The sequence below is a fragment of the Furipterus horrens genome, unplaced genomic scaffold (genome assembly GCF_987537825.1).
Source record: "Furipterus horrens unplaced genomic scaffold, mFurHor1.1.pri manual_scaffold_3, whole genome shotgun sequence".
Taxonomy (NCBI): domain Eukaryota; kingdom Metazoa; phylum Chordata; class Mammalia; order Chiroptera; family Furipteridae; genus Furipterus; species Furipterus horrens.
The window spans coordinates 23,458,000-23,483,823 of record NW_028327173.1 but is presented as its reverse complement, the minus strand read 5'-3'; the positions used below and the strand labels follow the sequence as shown (position 1 = coordinate 23,483,823).

Genomic DNA, 25,824 nt, shown 5'->3' with positions numbered 1-25,824 from the left:
GTGGCATTGGGTGTCAGATATAGGGAGTCAAAACTGTACGGCAGAAGCGGATAGAATTTACAATCAATTAAAACTAGGTTCAAACCCAAGTTCTATCTAGTTGTAGTTCCTTGAGCAAGTCATTTAACCCCTGTAAAGTCTCATTTTCTCCACAGTTACTAAAGTTACTAATAAGACCAGCCTCACAAAGCTGTTGTGAAGACTATAACAGATAATTAAGTACAGCATAGAAAACTTAGCAGGGGCTTAATAATTGCTGACTGCTTTGCTAAGCAGTTTGAATTTTAACCCAAGACTATGTGAACTAGATATTTCTGAACAGAGAAGTGAAATGATAAATTTATCTGGTATTTTAGGAAACACTGGATGCCTTGGAGGAAATTGAGCATAATGGTTAATAGCATGGACTTTGGAGCCAGACCAATTTGTCTAAATAAATCCCAGTTCCACCACTTACAGCTTGGGTGACACTGAAGAAATCATTTCCAAGCCCCAGTTTTCTCATTTGTCAAATGGAATCATTATTTTTTCATTGGGCCATTGTAAGCATTAAATAGAACACATATCAAGTGCTTAGCACAGTTTATCACATAAAACGTACCCAATAAATGGTAGTTACATTATTATTAAATGGTAGCCAAGGGCACTAGTTAAGTTTATAAGTTTAAACAACAAAATATGAAGGCTTGGCAGCAGAAGGATTAGAAGGAACATTATGAAGAAAGGTCAACAGCAGTGGCCTCCAAACAAGCAGCATCACCAAGGAACTTGTCAGAACTACAAATTCTAGTGCCTCATTCAAGATTCACAAAATCAGAAATTCTAAGGGCAAACCCTGCAAAATGTTTTAACAAGGCCTCCTGACAATTCTGATGCACACTGAAGTTTGAGAACCACTGGTCTAAAGAATCAGTCTTCAACATGAACCAACTAACAGGCACTGAGGGTCTTCTGTTACCAGAAGAAAGAACATACCACCTCTCAGCTGTGATCTCTGCTCCCAAGCCTCTTCCATTTAGCCAAGTTCCAAGTGCTAATAGCTTAGAAAAGCTAGTACTCTCTGCTATCATTAGACCCTCTGGCCTCAATATGAAAGCTTTTTCCACCTACCTGAGGGAGCTGGCCTTCAGGAACCCCATCTCGGTAGAAGATGATACGGGTAGGTTTGAAGCGGGTGGACTTGTAGAACTGGATGAGCAGCTCACGCACCATGTAAGATAGGTCTTCAATGATCTCCTGCCGAGGTCTCTGCACCCGCACAGTAGCACAGTAACGGCTGGGGTGGGCATCCATACTGCCTACCACCTGACAATCAAAGAAGCAGGATAAGCCCCTAGAACCTTCACCCACCCAACACTATCAGGCTGTGGGTTTGGGCAAAGGCTTCTCAGCAGGAAAACTATGTCATCCAATGAGTAGGGTTTTGGATTCAATGAGTCCTGGTTGCAATCTCTGTTCTACCACCCATGCAGAAGTTACTTAATCCATCTGATCTTTTTCATCCTCTCAAATGGAGATAAGAATAAGAACACCACCTGCTTGCACTGCTGTTATAGTACATATAAAGCACCTTGCACAGGGTCTACCCCAAAGTAGATACTTGATAAGTTTTATTTCTCTACCCTTGCCAAGGGGAATGTGAAGGTTTGGCATTACTAGCTTAAAGAATAATCTTACCTAGCCACAAGTCTGTCCTTTTTTCATTCAAGTGCTAATCTATCTAGGAGCCACAGTAAAAAGTGTTCCTGCAGGTGGTGAGAGTAATATTATTTTCAGAGGGGACAGTGGCCACAAGGAAAATAGGGATATGCATTGTATAGGTGTTCCTTACATCCCAGTCTGCCTAGAAAAACATGAGGGTTGAGGAAATAGAAGTGCGAAGGAAGGCCAGATCCCTCTGGAAATTCAGAAGCCCCTAGGGGACAGGGACCAGAGACGTCAGGAGAGGGAGTAAGAATGAGAAAGAGAAAAGGAGTCTCAATTACTATGTAACTCCCTTAAAAGGGGTTTCAGGAAGGAGGCATGGTCACTACCATACCCCAAAGTGGGCATGGAGAGAAACAGATGAGCTCAAATACAGAGCAGGAGTGACGGAGACTGGGCCAAGTCTCTGGCCACAGCCCACACTCCCATTGCTCTCACTGGAAAAAAAAAAAAAAAAAAAGAGTATACAGTTAAGTTTAGAGCTACCAAGGTAGGGGTTAATGGGGATGATCAGCTGGAAGGAAAAGTTCTCATGATGACTCAGTGGATTGAGCGTCGGCCTGCGAGTCAAGTGTCGCTGGTTCGATTCCCAGTCAGGGCACATGACTAGGTTGCGTATCAGGTCCCCACTTGGGGGCGCAAGTGAGAAGCAACCACGCAGTGATGTTTCTCTCCCGCTTTCTCCTTTCCCCTCTCTCTAAAAATAAAATAAATAAACAATTTTTTTTAATTAAAAAAAAAAAAGAAAAAGAAAAAGAAAAGTTCTTACGAAGGGTCAAGAGCCAGAGCTGGGGGAATGTGTAATCTTGGGAGCTCAGAGCTAAGAGAACCATATGAGGAAGTTGGGGAGTATAACTTACTGCTGTGATAGAAGGTTTTTTCCCATCCCCTGCTGGGGGGTGTGTAACATCTGCTCCAAGGAATATCACTGGCTGTTGAAAGACTGCAGAGCTGAACAAGGAAGAGAAAACAAATGGTGAGGAGATGGGTCTTCTCTTCCTGGTACCATCTAGCACCCACTTTGGTCCTCTCTCCCTTGTGCCTCACTCACTCTGCCTGGCCAGGGTCCTATCTTTTCATTAATCCCCAGAATGGTACCCGGTTTGAAAAGGGCAAGTAGACAATAGAGTTCATACCGCTGGTGTGGGACTAGGATGTTGTTTATGCCACCAAGTTTGACATTGATCTTCAGGCAGAGGTTGGACAGAGTCTGAGGTGAGGTCTTGACAACGTTCTTCACTTGCACACACTGTGTAGCCATTCCCAAGAGTGTATCTCCAACACGTTTCACCTCAGCTATGAGTAGGGAGAGAAGTGATTAGTGCATTCACAAATACTTAACGAATGCCTATAAGATCCAGGAAGTATATGAGGTGCTAGGAACCACAATGGTGACCAGAAACACATAGGGTCCCTACTCTTATAGTGCTTACCATCTAGTGACTAATTTTAAAAATCATGAAATTACAGCAATGATAAATAGTATAATGTAAAACTTCATGGAGCTATGACAGCATGTAATAAGGGAAAATAACCTAGCCAGGAAAGAACGAAGTACTGATTAAACTGAAATCTAAAGGTACTAAAGGACCTAGAAGAGAGGAGGAGTTTGGGAGAGAGCAATGCAGGCAGAGGGAACAGTGTGCAAAAATGCACTCTGATAGGAGATGGCATTTAACGTCTGAGAAACTAAAAGGTCAAAGTAACTACAAAGGAGAGCAAAGGAACTGACATAGGGAAGATATGAGGGCAGCTTGTATTAACGAGGCAGTTGTTGAGATAGAGAGAAATGAAGATTCAAGAGATATTTTAAAAACTCAGACTACATACGTAAGGAAAAATATTTTTTATGGATAACTTCTATGATTTCTTGCTTTTGTAGTAGAATAGATAGATCTTAAACTCTTTTTGAGACATTTTGAGTTTAAAGTGCTTTTTGATCATCCCAGTGAGAATATCAACTAGACACCTGGGTATAGTAGTTAGAAACTGAAGAGTAGTCAAACAGAGATGAAAATTTGTGAGATACTTAGGTACAGGTAAGTGAAGGCATGGTCTTGATGAGATTATCAAGGAAGAGAGCAGAATAAAAAGAAAAGAGAGCTTAGACCTGAATCTTCAGGAACTCTCAATATTTGCAGAACAGGAGACAGATGAGTCTGCAAAGGAGAAAAAGAGAACTACAAGGAAGAACGAGACAGTTGTATCATGAATATCAAGGGGTGTTTCAAGCAGAAACAAGTGTTCGACAGAGTCAAATGCTGCTAAGAAATCAGGTAAAATGAGGACCAGAAATGTCCTTTGTATTTAGTGTTATCAAGGCAAAAAATTAGCAAGAACTCTTTTGGTGATATAAAGTACTAAGAAGGAGATGCAGGATCAATGAAAGAGTAGGGTCAACGAAGGATTAGGTATATTTTCAATGGGAGAGACTTGAGCATGTTTCAAAAGCTAAAGGGATCATTTCCACTTCCAAGAGAGATTGAGTAGTTAGTAGTAAACCAGTACTTCTACAAAAAGCATTCAGAAAAGCCAGATACAATACAGAAACCATCTTCTTGAGGGCAGCAGAGAGGGGTGAAAACTCCAAAGAGGGAATCTCACGGAGGGTAGCTATCTTCTGCATTGCTTAATCCTGGGTACATTTGCTGCGGGCAGGAAGTTGAGATTCTAGGCTGTGCACCAGCAGAGGAACCACTGACAGGAGACAGAGAAAGAACAGATTCTGGCAGAGATAATCAGTTCTAAATATGAAAGGCTTAAAAAATTTTTTTCAAAGAAAACACAGATTAGTATCGTCACAACCTTGGCATTTCTAAATAGGACACAGAAAATACTAGCCATAAAGGAAAAACAATGTTAAATTGGACTACCTTAAAATTTTAAATTTCTGTTCAAAAGACACCTTTAAAAAGTAAAAAGGCAAGCCACAGAGCAGAGATATGTAATACACATACACATTCAGTAAAGAAATTATAAAGAACACTTATCAATAAGAAAATGATAGTTTAGTCAAGTAAAAAAAAAAAAAAAAAAGGAGAAGATTCAAGCAGGTGCTTTACAAAAGACACTAGTGAAATAGCCAGTAGACATATAAAAAGAATCTCAACCATACCAATCATCAGAAAAATCAAATTAAAAGCACAATGCATTATCACTAAACACCCATAAGAATAGCTAAAAAGAAAGAGACAGCCCTGACCAGTGTGGCTCAGCTGGTTGGGTGTCCTCTCGCAAAACGAAAGGTTGCCACTTCGATTCCTGGTCGGGGTGCCTGCCTGGGTTGTGGGTTCAGCCCTGGTCAGGGCTTATGGGATGAGTAACCAGTCGATGTTTCTCTCTCATACTGATGTTTCTTTTCCTCTTTTTATCCCTCCCTTCCCCTCTCTGTCAAATCAAAACAAAATAAAAATTTAAAAATAAATAAAATCTTAAAAACAAAAGAAGAAAGAGACAAAACACCAAGTTTGATAAAGAAGTATCTAGAACTCTCATACACTCCTGATGGAAGTGTAAATTTGTGCACTTAAAATCCCTCCTAGATATACACTCAATAGAAATGGTATATGTGTCCAAAGGACATGTATAAGAATGCTCGCTGAAGCATTATCTGTAACAGTAAAAACTGGAAACAACCCAAATATGTCCATTAACAGTAAATACATGTACATGGTGATATATTCAGCATGATGGAAAATACTAACAAACTACAAGTACACAAACGCGGATGAATCTCACAAACATAATGTTGAATGAAAGAAGCCAGACACAAATAAAATACATATGATTCCACTTTTACAAAGCTCAAAGACAGGCAAAACTAATCTATCGTACTGGAAGCCAGAATAACAGTGATTACCACTGATGGGGAGTTGTAGTGACTAGGAGCTTGGGGTTGTGGTAATGTTCTGCTGCCAGACAGAAATGGGTCCCATTTATACCACTGTGAACTTTGAGAAATCACTGAACTGAATACATAATATTTCTATATGTATATTATACTTCAATGAAAAGTTTATATTAAAGCTCTGGCTGGGTGGCTCAGTTGGTTGGAGCATCGTCTTGTACACCAAAAGGTTGAGGGTTCGATCCCCAGTCAGGACATGTACAGGAGGCAACCGATCGATGCTTCTCTCTCTACCGCTTCCTCTCTACCTAGATGTTTCCCACTTTCCTTTCTATCTAAAAATCAATAAAACACAACCCTGGCTTTGTGGCTCAGTAGATTAAGTCCCAGCCTATGAACAGAAAGATCACTGGTTCAATTCCTGGGTCGGGGCACAAGCTTGGGTTGTAGATAGGGTCCCTAGTTGAGGGTGTGTGAGAGGCAACCAACATATGTTTCTTTCCCTCCCTCCCTCTCTATAAATAAATAAAATTTAAAAATAAACAAATAAAATCAATAAGAAACATATCCTCGGGTGAGGATTAAAAAATATAAATTATAAAATGCTTACATTTTAAAAAATGACAATAATATTAATTTAGTGGAGAGAAAGAAGTTAAAAATACTAAGGACAGGACAAGGTATGGTAGATCAAAACTGGGCAAATGTCATACTGTCCTTCTACACTCTCAGGGCAACTACCGTGCAACTGGACTTAGTGTGACCATCACAGAGAGAATTCCATTCACTTGGCCTCCCAGGAGAAAAGATCAAGGGTCTTTAGAAGAATGTAACTGCTCCTCTTATCTGCTGGTTTAATTCCTAGGCAGAAAGCCCCATTGTCCAAGTGGTATAATCGAGGAACAGCAAGTAAGTGTTAGAAATCCAGGTCCTAATACACGTATTAGGACCGTAGAGATATAACATTACTGACTGCAGGGAACGGAAAATTCTCTGAGTAAGCATTGCCTTCCCCAAGCATCCTGCATTATATACACCCCAGGCAAGCCAAAACATTAGATTCTCCCTTTAATGGAGGGAATCAGAAACATGGATACTTAACTCAAGGCAGTTCTGCAAAAAACCATTTTTATTTTCTATCTAAGGACCATCAATTTAAGGCCCAAGAGGGACATGGATCAGAGGTCAACCAACTTCCCTCCATAAATAATTAGTGAGTATTATGTCAGTGGAAGGCTCTACCTTAGGTACACATATTCAGAGGAAAGGTTTCAGAGCAGATTCAGATCTATTCCACGTTCAAAATAATATCAAGCACGACAGTACTTGATCAGCAACCTGATAAAATTTCTAGAAGAATCCAGAGAGACCAGTTCATTCTCTAGATAGAATGGCAAGAGAAGGCTTCGAGGAATAAGTACATTTAAACTGGGACTTGTAGGATGAAGAGAATTTTAAGGGCAAGGTGGAGAATAAGAAGTAAAGCACTTAGATATCCTAGGCAAGGCAAATGATGTGAGCAAAACCAGAGATTAGAAAGCACAAACAAGGAATGAGCATTTAGAGTATCTACTACGTGCCTATTAGATGCTACTTTTTATACAATTAATTCATGAGGTTCGGAAAGGTTAGGTTAGGTACTTTGCCTAAGCCAATAAATTGGCATAGCTAGGATTAAAATCCAGTTCTATCTAGTTCTAGAACATGTGATCTTTCCTATATGTGTGGCAACGGAAAAGGTGCAAGATAAAGCCAAAAAGACTAAACTAAAATCAGGGCTCTTAAAACCTTTTATTTTGTGAATGGGGATTAATGAAGGTTTTTTGGGGAGTATGGCTACAAAATGTTTCATCCAATAACAAATCAGAAAGATTTAAGAAGAAATGTAAGAACTAAGTTGAGAAGTGTGGATGGAGAATAAGAAATATATCTTAAAACTATAAAAAATAACATAGAAGCTGAAGCAAAGAGAAGACAGCCTGCCTCCAAAGTTTGGATGAGGGCACCAAGAAGCAATGGTGATGCCAAACACAGAAAAGTCAAGAAAAAGGCTTACCGGTAGAGACAGAAACGACAAGCTACTAAAGAGATGGTCCACCAAAATATAAGAGCAGAAACTACATCTGCTTTTGTCATGAATGCATTCAGGATCTAGCAGTGTTTCACACATAGCAGGTCATCAATAAACTCTTGATAAAGTACAGGAGAGAGAGGTCAAAGAGACAGATGAGAGCCTCAGAGAGATCCAGGGTTGAATCCAGATATTAATAATACATTATAACATATAATAATAATAGGTGATGACTGAAGCAACTGAATGCATGAGAATTTCACTTGAGTATAAAGAAAGAGAGGGAGAGTACAGAAATCTGGAGAATACCAGGCATTCCTTCTAATGACAAAAATAAATAAGGAGAGACAGGAGAAAATATTAAGAAGAGAACTGAGAAAGGTTACTGGTGACCCAGTGCAGAGATGGTTTCAGAGAAAGGTAAAGGTAAATAAAATAGATGAAAGAGGTGAAGGATTAGCGGCTGGTGAGGAAGTGGGGGTACTCATTCAAAAAGTTCGATTAAGAAACACAAGAAAATAGGAAGACAAAACTAAAGGAGATGGCAGATTGTGTAATGTGATCCAAGATGGGAGATCTGAAGATGCTTGAGGGTTAAAGGGTAGAGCTCCCAAAGGTGGCAGGATGGGATGGGACTAAAAGCACACCCAGGTTGAGTAATGTTAGAAGAGGGACACCTCTTCCAGAAGAGGTGGAAAGAGAAAATGGAGTAAGAGGAAAGTACTGAGCCAAAGATGTGTATGTATGGTCATTCCTATTCTTATAAGAGAGGGGAAAAAAAGAAAAGAGAACACTTCCCAGAAAGTCCAAGTCAATCCCAGGCAATAACAGAACCACCACACATTCTGCTTGGGTATGCTGCCCTATGTCCTGATAGACAACTCTTCTAAGAATAAGAATCTGGACTAACCCATCTCTGTATCTGGCTCAGCTTAGCCTGGCATAAAGACCAGCACACAGAGGACTCTAGTAAATGTTACTGGAAGGGAGTGTGAGCACATAAGCAGGACCTGCTCACACTCAGTGGCTCATAAGGGCTAATATTTCTCCTATAAGAGGAGCATTGACATTAAGGAACAGCTCAACTCTGGCTAGAGCCAAGAATCCACACTAAGTCTTGCCTTGGAGCCTCCAGGAAACTACCCCGAGAAGAGTCCTATCACTGTTATCACTGTCCCAAGAGAACTGTACCATACACTGGCGTCTTCCCTGGCAGGATGACGATAATGAGCTGCAGCCCTGAGTAGGTGTTCTTGAGATGCCGGAACATGGGCTCCACGCTGTCTGCCCCCTGCGCATATTTGCAGAAGCAAGGCTGGCCCTGGATGGGCATCCCTGCATCCTTGGAAATCTTCCGCAGCTGGTCTGTGAAGTTCCTGCAGCACAAGTATGGTCATAACAGGCGGCAGTAAGTCCCACTTAAATACTTCTGATCAAATGCCTCCATCTTAGGTTCCTAGCACTATGACAGGTACTGAGATGAATGAGACATGATCATAACTATTGCCAAAAACATTTATAGTTGAGGAGGACAAGATAGAGCTTGCTAAGTGTTCAATGGTAGAAGCAGAGAGCTGAGGTGGCTCAGAGAAGGGACCTGAGGAACTCTCAGGGTCCTCACCATCTCCCATTCAAAGCAGCTATTCCTGTGTTGTTACAAGTGCACAGCAATAGGCCGATGTCCTCTTTGCTCAAATTAAAATAAGGTTCCAACGGCGACTGGAACACAGGAGATGCTCAGTAAAAATGAACTCCCTCCTCCCCTACTATTTCTTTGAGGCTAAGAATAAGAAAGAGTAATTAAACAAGGCCCTTTCCTTTACTTTAGGGCTATACCCTAGGAAAGGGAGATAAAGTTGGAAAAGAGGGTACACACGCAATAAATTTAAAAAATTAAGCTACATAAATGTAATGACAGACTGAAATGAACAGTAGAAAATCTGTGAAAATCCTGCATTTAGATTAAAAGCAATGGCTGGAGCATCATCCCATACACCAAAAGGTTGCGGGTGCAATCCCTGGACAGGGCATGTATGGGAGGCAACCAATTGATGTTTCTTTCTCAAATCAATAAACACAACCTTAGGTGAGATTTAAAAAAAAAAAAGAAAGAAAGAAAGAAAAAAAGATAAAAGAAAAGAGCCCTGACTGGTGCGGCTCAGCCTGCAAACCCAAAGGTTGGCGGTTCAATTTCCAGTCAGGGCACATGCCTGGGTTGTGGGCCAGATCCTTAGCTGGGGGTTTGCAAGAGGAAGCTGATTGATATTTCTCTCACGCATCTATGTTTTTCTCCCTTTCTCCCTCCTTCCCCCACCCTCTGTCTCTAAAAAAAAAAAAAAGGCAATAACGTACCAATAAAGTGTAAATTGTTTAGAGGATGCTATTACATAGTATATACATATCAATATGATTGTAAACCCTATGTAGTGAAGAAGTAAATATTTTTCACATACTTAGTTAAAAACCATAAGAAAGACATTGCTATGTAAAATTTACTATCATTTATATACATATAGGTATATAAAATGTATAAATTGGATAGGAAGGTTATAGCAATTCATGAGAGTAGCTGGATCAGAAGGGAGAAATGGACCAGGATGGGGGATATAAAGGAAATGTTTGATTTATCTATAATATTTTATCTACTTAAAAAAATAGTAAAACAAATATGACATAACTCAGGATAATGGATACATGGGTATTTGCCATATTATTCTAATTTTTCAAAATAAATCTTAGAATAAAGAAATACAACCTAACCATTATTTCATGTAAATAAGAGCCATGTCTCTGAAAGACTATTAATAGTATTTATTTTCCATTTCCCTTCCATTATATACAACTGCAATGTAGCCACTAAGAAAACCAACGTGTTACTAGATTTCACTAATAGTGTGTCTCTACTTCAAGGAAACTGGAAATCCCAATTTTCTCTCTACTTCCAGATCATTTGGGATATTGTGTCCAGTGAGTGTTGAATGAAGTCTAAAATGAGAAAGGTCTTGAGATTCTACACTAAAAATGACATATAGCTGAAGTATAGGGGCCTCTTTAACAAAACAAAACAAACAAAAAAATATCTGAGGGTTGACCCTAGTACTGCCTCACCCATGAAACAAGGGAAAGACATGAGAATAAGGGAGAAGCACATAGAGAACAGAGCTACCAACAAGGTGACACAAAGGCATAAAGTTAGAGAGCTGGGAGCATTTCCAATACTGCTAAGGACCAGCCAGCCCTCCAATGCTAGGCCAAGCCTAGAAGGAGTCTGACTTAAATGAATTGTGCAAAGTGGTCAGCTCCACCAACTCTTCCTCAGCCTCACAGTAAACTGACCCTACCCCAGGTCTAGAGAAAGAAGAAAGCACCACTTCAACAGATTGCAGGAACTACCAAACTGTTCTCTTCGAATGAGTGAATTTTGTGGTATTTGAAATATATCTCAATAAATCTGTCATGAAAAAATAAAAAGACTGCAGTCCTGGCTGGTGTGGCTCAGTGGACTGAGCACTAGCCTATGTACCAAGGGTCGCCAGTCAGGGCACATGCCTGTGTTGCGGGCCAGGTCCCTAGTTGTGGGACCTGAGAGGCAACCACACATTGATGTTTCTCTTTCCCTTCCCCTCTCACTAAAAATAAAAGTAAAATCTTAAAAAAAAAAAAAAAAAAAAAAAGACTGCAGGGGAAGAGAGCCAGTGACTCCTTCCACTTAATTCAAGACCATCACTGCCTCACCCTGTTCCTTTAAACCATTTGGCTGTATCACTTCCTTCGTTGCCACCTACCCTAGCCCCTCGGCCACAGGTGGAGGCAGCTCAGAGGCCTTTACAACTCGTGGTCATCTGATTCAGGTTACTTGGACCCGACTGAACTAATTTAGTGCAAGGAGAGGACAGCTCAGAGGACCAGATGAATAAGTTGCTCTTTTTTGTTTTCAATTAGGAATATAAGCTTGAAGCTTCAGATCTTATTTGATCCCAACTCTAAAACTTTCTTGATATGCAAACTTTGTACAAGTTACTTAACCTCTTTGAGCCCCAGTCTCCTGAAAATGGAAATACTACCACCTACTCACTGTGAAGGTGAAATAATAAGAACATAAAATTAGGAGCAATGTTGGCATAAATGTAAATGTTATAATCATTACTATTGCTTCTTATCATGTTAATAATTATAACATTAAAATAATTCAGGACTCCTTTAGGAGATTCATGCCCTGAAATCATCATCTCTGAACAGAGATGGCTCTGTATCAGGACTCTGGACCACAGACTGGCAGAAAAGGAACAGGCAGAAGTTTGAGCCAGATAGGACGAGGAGACAGAGTCAAGAATCAACAAGAGCACACTTGTTGGCCTCTTGGGGGTAAGGGAAAGTAGGCACCTAGGATCCTTTTCCCACCCTTCCATCCACACACCCAGCCCTCCTTACTTAAGCACTTCTTCTCGACACTGTTTTTGGGGTGCGAAGCAGGCGATGGCCCAGACTTTGATCTCAATCCCATTGTAGAACTGTTTCCCCCGCATGTCCCAGACACCCTGATTCGGTGTGGCAATGGCCCGGTTCTGAGGATAGGCAAAGGGGGCGTCCAGGTGAGCCTCACGGATAGGGAAGCAAAAGCCCCGGGCAATACATCCCCACCTCCCCCCAAAATGCCCCAGAGATGTTGTCTGGCCCTGACCCTGCTCACCCGGCCGCCATACTGCAAGATGGGAGCCGGCAGCACTCGTCCTGTCACCTCCGTCATGTCATCTTTCACTTTGATCCCAAATTCCTGGATGTAGGGATCTAGGTTGTAGCTGGCATTCTTCATCTGCAAGATTAAAAAAAAAAGGGGGGGGGTCTCAGAAGAGTAGCAGTTTGGCAATACTACTCACTCTCTGGGTCCCAAGCAGAATGTCCCAGGCAGCTTTGAGTGATGAGAAATAGCCCTAAAAAAGGAGGGCAAGTGGAAGATGATGTAAGTGGGAGTGGATAACATAGGGAAGAAATATAAAAGGGAAAAAAATAGGAAGCAAAGTAGCTACAGGGTCAAGAAGCAAGAGAAGTCCTACAGGGTCCCAGGCAAGAAATCTAGACTTGTGTCCTCCTAAGAGTCCTGTCAAGGCAGAAAAGCCTCTATGCTACCAGGGCCCCAGGGACTGAGTAACCGAGCACACATTTCTCCAACGCCCCACTAACCAGGCGGCTGATCTCCTCCTGTCTGTCTGGGGCCGACCTAGCCGTAGCCTTTATCATGGTTGAAGTCTGGTTGTCAGTCAGCTTCTTAATGCACCGCTGCCCAGCCACAATGTTGCAGACCTGAGAAAAAAAGAAGAATAAGTAGCTCTGGCTGGAGCTCAGTCCACCCTATACTCAGAGCCCCACAGTAAGGGAAGAGAGCTTGCCTGTCAGCCCTGGGAAGGGGACTGAGAAATCCCTTGGGCATACAGGTAAGTTAGAAAATATCCATGTGCAATACCAAAGACAACAGAGCCACTCTGTGATTACGAGCTAGGGATCCAGCACCAGATCTGGGCTCAGGTCCCACATGTTAAATGGGGGGAACAGTAACAATTCATAGGGTTGTTCAGAAACTATATAAAATAAAGCACTTAAAGGACCGAGTACAGTTCTGAAACACGTATATACTCAATAAATTGCAGGATAACTTATTATTTACCAAAGGTCCCAGTACAGAGCTCTTCTGAATACTAAAAAACTCAATATACACAAACTGGATTCCTAAAGTAGTAAGCAGTTCTCCAATGGTGGCAGGGAGTCTGTTGCTCCATCCTGAAAACCCACCAAAAGAAAAAGGGATGGCATTAACTCTTGAGCCCTGGTCTACGGACCGTCACTATAGAAATCACTGTCTCTGTTGACTGCCAGTGTCTTCTGTTGGTGTGAGAAATATCCTATGATTCCGTCCCTCTATTTTGGGCCCAAAACAATAGTGGAGATCAGAAAAGACTTTCTAGTGATAGACAAGACTTCCATTCCTCAATATACTATCAAGATGCCATGAACAGAAAGCCTTTTGGCAGAGTAGAGAAAGCAAGAAGGTTTAGAAGACTTGAGTTTGAAGCCCAGCTTTGCCACATCTAGGTGATGTTACCTTTGGCAGGTCTAGGTCACTTAACTGCTTCTTTATTTTCAGTCACGGGAAAAAAACACTAATTGTCTCATGAAGTTTTGAGGATTTAGAAGAAATGAAATATATAACTTGCTTCCACAGGGCCAACACTATGAAAGTACTGGCTCTGCAGCAGAGTTCATGATGAACAATGGTAGAGAAAACCAGGACAAGGTCACCTACCATTAAACTTTGTATTCCAAGCAATACACAAATTAGTAACTTTACTTAATGAAAACCCAGAATTAAAATTTGTGAGGTTACTCTCTTGAAGGCATCTTAAAGTTGTAGCATACTCTACAGATGATTTCAGCTACAGAATCTTAGCTACACTAAGAAAAGATTAAAGAAGGGATATGGAGAAATTGAAACCCTTGCTGATGGAATGTAAAATGGTATAGCCACTATGGAAAACAGTATGGTGACTCTTCAAAAAATTAAACATAGAATTACCGTATGATCTAATAATTCTACCTCTTGCCATATACTCAAAAGAAGTGAAAGCATGGACTACGACGAATATTTGTACACATATATTTATGGCAGCACTATTCATAGCTAAAAGGCGGAAGCAACCCAAGTGTCTGTCAATGAATGAACAGATAAACAAAATGTAGTATATACATACAACAAATTATTTAGCCTTAAAAAGAAAGTAAATTCTGGCATATGCTACAACATAAATGAACCTTGAAGACATTATGCTAAGTCAAACAGGCCACATATATAATTTGATTCATATGCAATGTCCAGAACAGACAAATCCAGAGACAGGGGCTGGAGGGTGGCAGTGGGGCGAAGGAATAGTAAGTGACTTATAATGGGTATGGACTTTCTTCTGGGGGTGATGAAAATATTTTAGTGTCAGTTAGTTATGCTTATATAACTCTGTGAAAATACTAAAAAACCACTGCCTTATGCATTTAAAGAGAGTGAATTTTGTAGTATGTGAATTATATCTTGATAAAGCTATTCTAAAAAAAAAAAAAAAAATCCCACCAGGCTATAATAGCCTACATTTAACTCTGAACCTCTCCCCAAAAAGCATCTACTACTTTTCCTCACATACACTGCATGCCAGCCAGCCACTATAGCCTCTGCTTATCCCTGGAGAAGATCTAAGCTTCCAGCTGCTTTAGAGCTTTTGTTCTTTCTATTTACCTCATGCCTGGGAAGTCTCTTCCCTCAGGTTGTTGTTGCAAGGTTCAATCTATCTCATAATTTGGGATTCAGCTCAAATGTCTCCTAAAAGAGGCCTTCCCTGACCACAACAACTAAAGTGGCTCTCCAACCCCCTCCACCCTTACTTCTATCCCTTAACCTGTTTTATTATTCTTATAGCACTTACCACCATCTGAAACTATCTTATTTATCAATTTATTGTCTATCTCCCCCTTCTAGAATGTAAGCTCCATGACAGCAGGGACATTGTCTTGTTAATCTCTACATTCTCGGCACCTAAAAAAGTATATGACACATAGTAGGAGCTCAATAAATATATGTTAAAGAAACAATAGTAAAAATCAAAATATAAGTCATTATATAAATTATTCACTATGGAAACTATTGTTTAAGCAGAAGTAATGTTACTTTGCTAACAAGTCTCAACTGGTAGAAGATACTACCTAAAGCCTATCTACTTAGCTGAGATCATCCCTAAAGATTTTTCTTTACATCACAGAGAAAATATTGCCTTTATCCCATTTTCTGTGCATCAGCACCTATGAACTAAATCAAAGTTTTTGGGTTTTGGGATCTCTTCTCCCTTCTCCCTTCAGCCCAATTCCCTCTACTTAGTTTTAAAATCCCAGAAGCTCACAGAAGACTTGAGCTCTGGTCCTATTTGACTCTTGCTGCTGGAACAAAGTAATACAATAGTCTAAACTAGTGATTCTCCAAATTTAATGTTCTATGAATCCTCTATAAATTCTGTTAAAAGATGTTCTAATTCAGTAGGTCTGGTAGAACCTGAGAATCTGCACTGATCACACTTTCAATAGCAATAAACCAGATAGTGAAGCAATCAGCAATAGTTTCTCATTATGGCATTTTGGCCAGTGTATAACTAACCAAATGGTTCTATATTTGTATGCTATAACTTAAAAAGTATCACTAGTCTTTCTTTAATTGCAGACTTCAAACATCTGTTGAAGCATAATATAAAAAATCTTGGGGCTAAAACTTTTTCAAAAGAACACGTTGATCATTAGGAAAGCAGGATTCATATTATAGGTAACATTCACCTCCATTTTCTGTAAAATAAGGTACACTTGTATTTCTAGATTATCTAAGACCCCCAGTTTCACAAGACAGAGAAAGAGAAATTAAAAGGACAGGAATGTGGGGTATCTGAAATGTTGGTCCTAAACAAAGTACTTATTAAATAGTAACTACAGCCTTCACCTCTTCCTGGCAGCCCTGAAAAAACATGAGAGCAGGATTGGAAATATGAAAAAAATTTAGCAGGTAAGAATGAAGCCTACATTTCACGGAATGACCTCATACCTCTTAAAATGTCAATTTTCCAAACTTCAAAATGAAGATGAGAGATTACAAATGGAAGAACAGACCTCCACTGATCAGTATGCAGATACAATGCTTGTTCCCCAGCCCAACCATTACTTGGCAGCCTCACCTCTAAGGGCAGGTAGGTATGCTTTTGTTCCTGGCCAACTTGCAGGCAGGGCAGGTGGGGATACTTGAGCTGAAGGTTATATTTCTGCTTGAAATACTGTGCCACTGTGCACTCCACTGTCTGTCCACTCTCCAACTGCAAGGGAAACCTGTTTGGAGGAAAGGAAGGAGGTATCATAGCCCAGGATTGAATCCTAACTCTCTAGACCTACAACCATGGGAAGCCTCAGACTTGGCTTTATCCCTATCCAGCCTGTTTAGAGTACTCCAGTCTTGGGAAAGCAGGCAATCCAGGGCTTCAGAAGAGAAACAAGCTCCACAACCACCAGGACCACACCTGACACATCTGTATTTCTAGTGTTGAGCATAAAGCTTAACACACAGTAGGCACTCAGAGTCCAGTATAGGCTGAGGTCAAGAAGGTAGATGAAATCAGTGGGAGCTTCCCCAAGGTCTAGCTTTCCCCAAGGTCTAGCCCAGGAGCTTTCCTTTTTAGGAAGAAAAATAAGTTGAAAGATTCAAATATCTACAGAATTGATATAGGGGTCAAGGGAAAACAGCTGATCTATGGTAAAGGCCCACAGAGGAAAGGTGGAGATCAAGAAGGTAAAAATGGTAGGTAAAGTATCAATGGATCTCATAAGGCTGGGAGAGGGATGCCAAATTTCCTCGGCTTATTCAAAAACAGGGCCAGTCCAAGACTCATTCTCAGCGTCAGTGGGACAGGAGGGAGTGAAAGGAGTATGTTGAAATATTAGCCCTCTTCCACCAATGGTATGGCTTAGCAGCCCTGTCAACTTACGTCTGATGGCTGGCAGGGCGGCGGGTAACATTACACACGCGGTATTTCCTCTTCATCTGTCCACAGTGGGTCACTTCCACCTTCAGGCCTAGAATACACACACTGCTTGTCAGGGCTGAGATAGGTTGCTCATGGTCACAGGCTTGGCTTCTCCCCTGAACATATATATCCCAAGGAAATTTCCTCTCAGGGCTACAGAAAAAGTAAGGCTATTTCCCTGCCCTGCCTGGTTGGGTCCTTACCCTTGATTTCCTTGGTAAACCGCACACGCTGAGAGTCCGTGAGTGGCTTGGGCTGCTCATCTATGTTCCTGATGTCCAGCACCTCACACATGAACTCAATCACCGGCTGCGCCTTGTAGAAGGCAGTGGCTGAGACTGTGGGGACAGAGTAGGTCTAGCTCAGCTGAGGTTCTCTCTTCCAGAATAAATGGAGGTACTGCTCTTTACACCCTCTTTCTTATAGGATATTGGGATGGGGGTGGGGTCCCAGGACTGTAGGGATTAGACTAGGAATATGGTTGCAGAGCTAGGAGGGATGAGGCTGGGAGTGTGGCCACTGGACTCAGGGTGCCCCTGGCTCCATAGCTCTCCCCACTCACCATCAATGTTGAGCATCATCTTCCACATGGCAGGGCGCACAGACTGGTGAAAGCCGAACCAGACCTCGCGCCCACCCCCCAGCGGGTGGTAGTAGCCCTCAGGCGGTGAGAAGAAGGAGCGGCCCACAGGGGTGTACCTGGCAGGGACAGGCAGAGAACTGGTCCCTCGGGCACAGGCCCCCACCCTGTGAGGCATCCTGGGCACGGAGGAGCCCTGGCCTGGAAGGCAGGACACCAGGGCTTTAATTCCAGCTCTGATCCTTTACTAGTTGTGTAACTGACCTTGTGAAAGTCTCTACGCTTTCTCTGCCCTGAAGGGACAGATGGGATGCGGCCCAACGATATCTAAAAGGGACAGGGCCAACAGCTTAAACTATCTAAATGTATATACACGCTTGCTTGGCATATGGTAGGGCTTCAAAGAATATTTTGTTTGAAAGGCACACTGCAGAACCTTAATATGAGCTCATTCCCCTCCTCCCCCCATAGCAGTTCTGACACCAGCAGTAGCCCAGATATTAACTATACCCAGTACCTCATGGATGCCAGGTGCCGCATGGCCACATCCAGGGCTTGCACAGACTCCAGGGGAACAGGGATCTGGCCACTGACCAGGGCCTCATGCAGCATGCGCCAGCTCACAATAGCTAGCCACTTGATGGAGACCTTGAATATTCGATCCTTCCCTTCCCCAGGGATTGTCACCTCAAAGTCAACCTTCAGAAGAGAGAAAGGGGAGAAGGATTGCCAATGCTTTCCCACAGGCTAACATTCTCTGCCCTGTCTCAACTGTCCCCTACCTGTGGATTTGCTAAAACTCTGCCCCTTAAGCTGATAGAGGCTCACAAGGAAGACTTCAGAGTAAATGCAGCCCCTTAGACTCCAGCCACCTTGGCTTAGTGCTTCTGTCTCTCTCGACCACACCGAGCAGAAGTCCTTAAGGTCTAGGTCTATTTTAAGTCTACTCTCAATCTGTCTAAAACAGGGATAGACATACAATAGGCTAAATAAACATCAGCACCTATCCATCCCTCATCTTAAAACACACTTTCTCAGCACAAAAGATAAAATGGAATCTGGACTGCCAGACTCAAAACAGGCTTACATGAGCTCTGTCCCACCCCAGACCCCTGACACAGGTCTAGCCTGACTCCCACCTTACCCGTTCATTGCCAATGGGTAGTGCTGTGACAGTGTAAATGTTCTTCTTTCCATCATACACGGGCTTTCGATCACCGAAGATCTGAGGCTTGAAATGCTGGACCATGTATTCCACCACTTCCCTGTGGGGGAGAGGAACAGCCTGTAAAAGCTAGGACTACCACTTCAAGCTTTTGGAAGTAATTCGAAGTTCAGGCAATGTCCCATCTACTACATTCTCTCCTAGCAGCTACTTTTAATCTCATCTACTCTATTGCTGTCCTTCTCAAACTTCAATGTTCATATGAATCACCTGGCTACCTTATTAAAATGCAGATTCTGACTCAGTAAAGTAGGTCTAGAGCAAAGCCTGAAATTCTACATTTCTAACGTGTTCCCAGGTGATACTTCTGGCCTTCACATCATTAATGCTCTAAAGGACCTGAAAGAGTAAGTGCCTTCTGAGCAGAGAGGGAGGCTGAGGGGAGAAGGGCTTCATCTTAGGGTCTATCCAGAATCAGGAACAGAACTGAGGCTCCTCCAATTCCCAAGCTGATAAGCAAAAAATATAGGTGGAGAAGAGATCTAAGTTGGAATAGGAATAAACTGTGGAAGAAGAACCTCATCTCCCTTCTCTCTGAAGCCCTTTGATCCCATCACCCTGTTTTCTATCCATTGTCATCTCTTTCTAAATTTCACTTCCTGTCCTCTGCCACTCAGATACCAAAGTATCCATCTATCCTTCAAAACCCCAGCTTATCTTCACTTTCTAAACCAAAGCTTTTAACTACTACTGGATGAAAAAGACTCGAACTGTATACTGGAAGCAACTGTAAACACATGGTTTCAATCCCAATTAGGTTTCAGTGCTACCCAACAATCTTTTTCAGGTCCCTGATCACTTCCATCCCTCACCGACTATGTCAAACTTCTCTATTACTTTCTAAATCCAGAACCCATTTCTATCTCCTATCAAAAAGCAACTCTAAAACTTTAAACAGAGTAAACCATAGCAAGAAAAGCCATACTCAGTTTCCCAGACATACAACTATATATATGTAAGCGTCTTCATTTTCTTTCCTCTTACACTTGAAATGTCCTTCCATATGATTTTTTAAATTTAATCTTTATTGTATTTTTTCCATTACCATTTAGTCCCCTTATACTCCCCCTCCCTGATATATGATTTTTAAACACCTAAAAAATATGTTCAATTTCACTCATTAGAGAAATATAATTTAAAATTAGATCAAAATACAGAAAAACAGACACACAGACCACTGGAACAGAACTGAGAGCCCAGAAACCCACACATATATGAATGACTAATTTACAACAAAGGAGCCGAGAATACACAATGGAGAAAGTCTCCTCAATAAACAGCACTGAGAAAACTGGACAGCCGTATGCAAGAGAATGAAACTAGACAACTATCTTAAACTATACACAAAAATTAACTCAAAATGGATTAAAGACTTGAATGTAAGAGCTGAAACAATAAAATACATAAGCTTCTGGACATCAGTATTAGTGTTGTTTTTGTGACTTGGACTCTAAAAGCAAGAGAAACAAAAACAAAAATAAACAAATGGAACTACATCAAACTAAAAAGCTTAAGCACAGCAAAGGAAACCATCAGCAAAGTGGCAAACCAACTGAATGGGAGTAAATATCTGCAAATGATGTTTCTAATATGAGACCAACATCCAAAATATAAAGAACTCATATAATTCAATAATAAAAAGACAAACAACTGAAGAGAAGGGAGTATATGGGGGATAAATGGTAATGGGGAAAAATACAAAAAAATAAATTAAAAAGAAACTGAATAAAAAAAATGGACAGAGGAGCTGATCAGATATTCTTCAAAGGAAGACACATAAGATGGCCAACAGGCACATGGAACTTGTTCAATATCACTAATTATTAGGGGAAAGGAAATCAAAACCATGAAACAAGCCCTGGCTGCTGTGGCTCAGTGGATTGAGCGTCAACCTGCGAGCCAAGTGTCGCTGGTTCGATTCCCAGTCAGGGCACATGACTAGGTTGCACGTCAGGTCCCCAGTTGGGGGCGCGAGTGAGAGGCAACCACACAGTGATGTTTCTATCCATCTCTTTCTCCTTTCCCCTCTTTCTAAAAATAAATAAATAAGCAAACAAATTAATTATTTAAAACAACAACAACAACCATGAAACATCAATCACTTCACACCTATTAGACTAGCTATTATCAAAAAGAGAAAATAACAAGTGCTGGCAAGATGTAAAGAAAAGGGAACCTTCATATGCTGTTGGTGGAATTGTAAACTGGTACAACCACTATAGAAAACAGTATGGAGGTCCTCAAAAAAATGAGAGCTATCATATGATCCAGTAATTCCTCTTCTGGGTATTTATCCAAAGAATATGAAAACACTAATTCAAAAAGGTATATGTACCCTTATGTTCACTGCAACATTATTTATAATAGCCAATATTTTGAAACAACCATTAGTGTCTATCAACCAATGAATGGATAAAGATGTGATTTTATATATATAAATGGAATACTACTTAACCATAAAAATGATGAAATATTGCCATCTGTGACGACATGGAGGGATCTTGCGAGTATTACGCTAAGTGAAATAAGTCAGAACAAAATGGACAAAAACTGTATGATTTCACTCATACATGGAATATAAGCAAAAAACTAAGAAAACAACAAACAAAACGAATCAAAAACAAATTCATGGATACAGATAACATATTGTGGTTACCAGAAAGAAGAGGGGTCAGGGGAGGGCAAAATAAAGGGGATCAAATATATGGTAATGGATGGAAACTAGCCTTTGGTGGTGAGCACATAATAGAGTATACAGACATCAAATTATAATGCTGTATATCTGAAATTTATGTTATTATTAACCAATGTTATTTCAATAAAAAAAGAAGCCAAACCATGAGTTAACTTATGAGATGATAAATATTTTTCAAATTAATTAAAATTTTATAATAAAAGACAGAAAAAGTAATTAAAAAATTAAATTCAAATAAATTTTCTACACATCAAAATGTCAAAAATTGAAAAATACAATATACTGGGTTGGTTCAGATATAGGGAAGAAGCACTCTTAATAACTTGCTAATGGGAGCATAAATTGGTACAGCTTACCTTACAAAAACTAGCAATATCTCAAAAATTTTAAATTTACTGTGCCAGCAAATCCACTCCTAGGAATTTATCCTACAGCTATATTCATACCTGATTGCAAAAATCTATCTTTATTTAATAATATTCAATACTTTCATTTTTCTAACAAGTTTAGACTCACCCTAAATGTTCCTCAATAGTTATTAAATAAGTTATAATATCACATTCAATGGAATACCTATGGAATTATGAAAAAGAATGAGGTAGATATGTATGCACTGATATGTATTATTTTCCAAAATATATTGTTCACTAGAAAAAAGACAAGGTGCAGAATAAGGTATACAGGATTCTATATTCTGTACAACTTAAAAAATGTTCTATATACATATATCCTTGCATATGCAAAGAAAAAAACAAAACAAAAGCTGGAAGCATACTCCAGAATGGTAATAATCATACTCAAAAATGGTAACAATAAATGCCTCTAGAGTAAAGGGCTAGGACATTGGAAACAAGGGTAACAGGAGACATTTTTCAGTGCTGCTCTTTTTGTAATGTTTTAAATTTCTTTACATTGTGTGTATATAATTTTCAAATAATAATAAAATATAACTGAAAAAGAATTATTGCTGCTTCTCTTTAAGGCTAATCCATCCAACTGTGTATCCTATAAAGTCCTCTTGCCTCAGCAAGGACATCCCACTCATTCCTCCCCTCTCTGTCATGTACCTTTAAACTCTTCTCTACTAGCTCCTTCTCCTCAGTTTATAAATATATCAATGTCTCATTCTTAAAAACTTTCCTTTCATTCATTTCAACAAATATTGAAATATGCTAGGCTAGGCACTATACTTGACCCCTATATAATCCTCTCTAGCCAACATGTTCCATCTCTCTCCACATTTCATTGCCAAGCTATCTGGTCTCACTATCCCTACCACATTACCTTCCACTTAATCCTTAACTCACTGTAGTAGATTACTAGCCCAACAACTCCAATAAAACTGCTCCGATAAAAGCTACCAATTATGTCCTAATAGCCAAATCTAATGATATTTTTCAGAATTTTCCCTACTTGGAATCTCCTCCTAAAAACTATCTTGAATTTGGTGATACCACCCTCTACCAGATCCTTTTTTTTTTTTTTTTTAACTCTCTGGATCTTCTTTCAAGGTTCTGAGACTCCGAAAAGTAAAGACTCCTGTATTTGGTGTCTTAGATGTGCATCACTTACCGGTTGACTCTGCGAGGACACTTATCCGGCTTGATATCCACCTCGTAGTGGTAGACGTCAATCTTAGGGATGTCCACCTCAAAGTAATTGGCCAGGAGCTTGATTGGTTTCCCCACCGTGCCAATGCCAGGCCTGCGAGGTGCCTGGAACACCTGCTGCAGAGGGGGCAGGTATGTGCCCGCAGCTATAAGACAAAGAGGCTGATGAGGGTAAAGTCCGGCAATCTCCTTACACCCTTACAGAGAAGGCTCAAGGCTCCTCAGAAGAGGAGTAGGAGAGTGCAAGGGGAGCCTCTTTCCTGCCCACCCAAGCAGACATCCCAGTCTCATTTTTTTCAAAGCTCTCTCCACTTAGGAAAATTACCCTTGTCTACCTAAACTTCACCAAGTGAATATGTAATAAGTTCCTATTACATGTTAGGTAGAGGGGCTAAGTCTGGCTCCCAGTAACAAAACCCTTCCTTCTACTAGAGTGAGACACATGCCTCCACCAAGTATCTAACAGCCACATGCTTACTTTCATTTATCACACCCTGAACACAAAATAGCATCACCTCAATGCTCCTCTGTAGGCAGAAGGAAAATTCAAAACAGGCCACACTGGGGAGTGGGGCAGTGTTTGTTTGAGAAAGGATTAAGGCAACCAAATGGCTGAGGCTGGACTGGAGACAGAAAAGGGGAAAAGGCGAAAAAAGGATAGTTTGGAAACTAAGAAAAGCAGAGAAGCTGAAATGGGGAGCTGATGAAGAAGCCAGACTAGAGCTTGTAACAAAACAAACAAACAAACAAAAGGCTTGAATTGAGAGCCAGGGAAAGACTGAAGGTTGGAGTCAGGAGCTAGGGAAAGACAGGTTAGAGTTGGGAGCTTGGGCAAGAAGCAAGGCTGCAACTGGGGAAACAATGAAGTTCCTAAGAAGCAGCAGCTAGGGAATGAAGACACGCTGAATATAGGAGACTGAGGCAAGAGGAGGCTAGAGTAGAGGACTTGTGAAGAAGAGGCAGCCATTAGAATGCTGAAGGGAGAGATACTGGCTCTGGGAAGAATACAAGACTGTCTCCACGACCCACAACTCCTTACACACAGAGAGCCCAGACAGCAGCAGAAGGGAATCAATTGCAAGACAGATGGGGCCCTGGGGACAGAGCTAGGGCAAGGCCAGCTCCCACTACTTTCACCTCTCTGGCTGCCAGTGTGATTACTGCCCCTAATTTTATTTTCTAGCTTGAGGGGGGAAAGGAGGGAAAAGGGAAACAGCTTAGGTGAAGCCTTTGTCCAGAGCTACCGTTGTCCTTGCCAGGAGAGGAACCAGCTCAGGTGGGAGGTGAGATGAATAAGCCAGCCCAGAACCTCCCATCACCAGAGCTCTGTTTTCACAGTCTGCCAGGCTGGGGGGGATGGGGCACATCCTCAGCTGGGGGGGGGGGGTCAGGAAGAGGTCAGAACCATTCAAGGGAGGGGCCTGCTTCCCAGAGCTAAGCTGCAGTCTCCTAACCACCTGTCAAGCCCAACCCCACAATGCAGAAGGGGAAATGCAGGCCCAGCCTAGGGGAAAAAGGCCTTCAGGACTCAGCTACCTGGGGAAGTGAAAGCTTAACTATGAGTATCTGGCCACCTACCCCAAAAAAGAGATGGACAAAAATTGTGCAGAAGGCACAGACAGACACATGGATAACGTGACAAATTCCGGCCACATATGCACTCACTCAGACCTAGACAAAACCTTTATACAAATCCCCTTACCAACCTAGATTATAAATCCTTCAAAGGCAGGGACTATCTGCTTGAGTCACTGCTGACTCTCCTGACTCTCCTGTGTGAATGCCTGGCACACAGGAAATGTTCAATATACAGATATTAAATGAACAAACAGATCCATAGACACACCACAAAGAACAGACACAACACACAAACACACGAACACCTGCAAACTGCTCAGAAACAATTATAAACTATGCACAGGACAAACGCGCGCCCTGGTAGATGTAGCTGGTAAAAGACACCCTTCACCTCCCCAAGTTCTTACATTCCATTAACCTCCTTAGCCTCCCCAGGCTGAATAATCAGTTGGAGCCTAGGAGAAAGACATCCCTAGAGCCAGGGACAGGGTAGAACTGATGGGGGATGGGACAGACACTTAAGCCTCAAAGCCTTCTCTTCTCCAGAGAGAGGACTACGGGCCAGACAGCCTTAGGCACCAGGCACCCTCCACTCCAAGGAGACTTTAGGAAAACAGGAAAACCCCAATGCTCTCCTTCATCCCCAAAATAGGGAAGGCAAGGGGAAGGAGTAAGTTCTGTCCTATCCCATCCCCCTACAAGCCTCACAGCTGTAGAAAGCCCCCCGCCCTTACCTCACCCTGCCCCCAGCTTTTAGTCTGAGAAAGGGAGACACTTCCCCTCAAACCCAGACAGGGACAGACGGCCACTTTGTGATGCAGATGAGGGCCCCAGCATAGAGGACAAAGCTTGGGCCTTGGGGGAAAGGGGCGGGGTCCTTCCTTGCAGACAAAAGCAAGGAGGGAGGGACTGTGAAAAGGACAC

At 41.4% G+C, this 25,824-nt stretch overlaps 1 protein-coding gene across 3 annotated transcripts in view; it reads right to left on the bottom strand.

Moving 5' to 3' along the window:
• LOC150014596 (protein argonaute-1) overlaps window positions 1-25,824 on the bottom strand; it is a 32,070-nt gene that overhangs the window by 3,069 nt on the left and 3,177 nt on the right. For 2 of the 3 annotated variants that reach the window (XM_090269102.1, XM_090269100.1), the window contains exons 2-15: window positions 23,285-23,468; window positions 18,937-19,057; window positions 18,310-18,491; window positions 17,775-17,911; window positions 17,416-17,550; window positions 17,174-17,261; window positions 16,373-16,520; window positions 12,804-12,923; window positions 12,304-12,435; window positions 12,054-12,187; window positions 8,814-8,998; window positions 2,841-3,000; window positions 2,565-2,655; window positions 1,111-1,305 (exon numbers count right to left, since the gene is read on the bottom strand). In XM_090269102.1, coding sequence (XP_090125228.1) covers window positions 1,111-1,305; window positions 2,565-2,655; window positions 2,841-3,000; window positions 8,814-8,998; window positions 12,054-12,187; window positions 12,304-12,435; window positions 12,804-12,923; window positions 16,373-16,520; window positions 17,174-17,261; window positions 17,416-17,550; window positions 17,775-17,911; window positions 18,310-18,491; window positions 18,937-19,057; window positions 23,285-23,468 — 2,012 coding nt within the window. The remainder of the gene's footprint in view (window positions 1-1,110; window positions 1,306-2,564; window positions 2,656-2,840; window positions 3,001-8,813; window positions 8,999-12,053; window positions 12,188-12,303; window positions 12,436-12,803; window positions 12,924-16,372; window positions 16,521-17,173; window positions 17,262-17,415; window positions 17,551-17,774; window positions 17,912-18,309; window positions 18,492-18,936; window positions 19,058-23,284; window positions 23,469-25,824) is intronic. The other variant, XM_090269101.1, reaches the window with a different exon arrangement.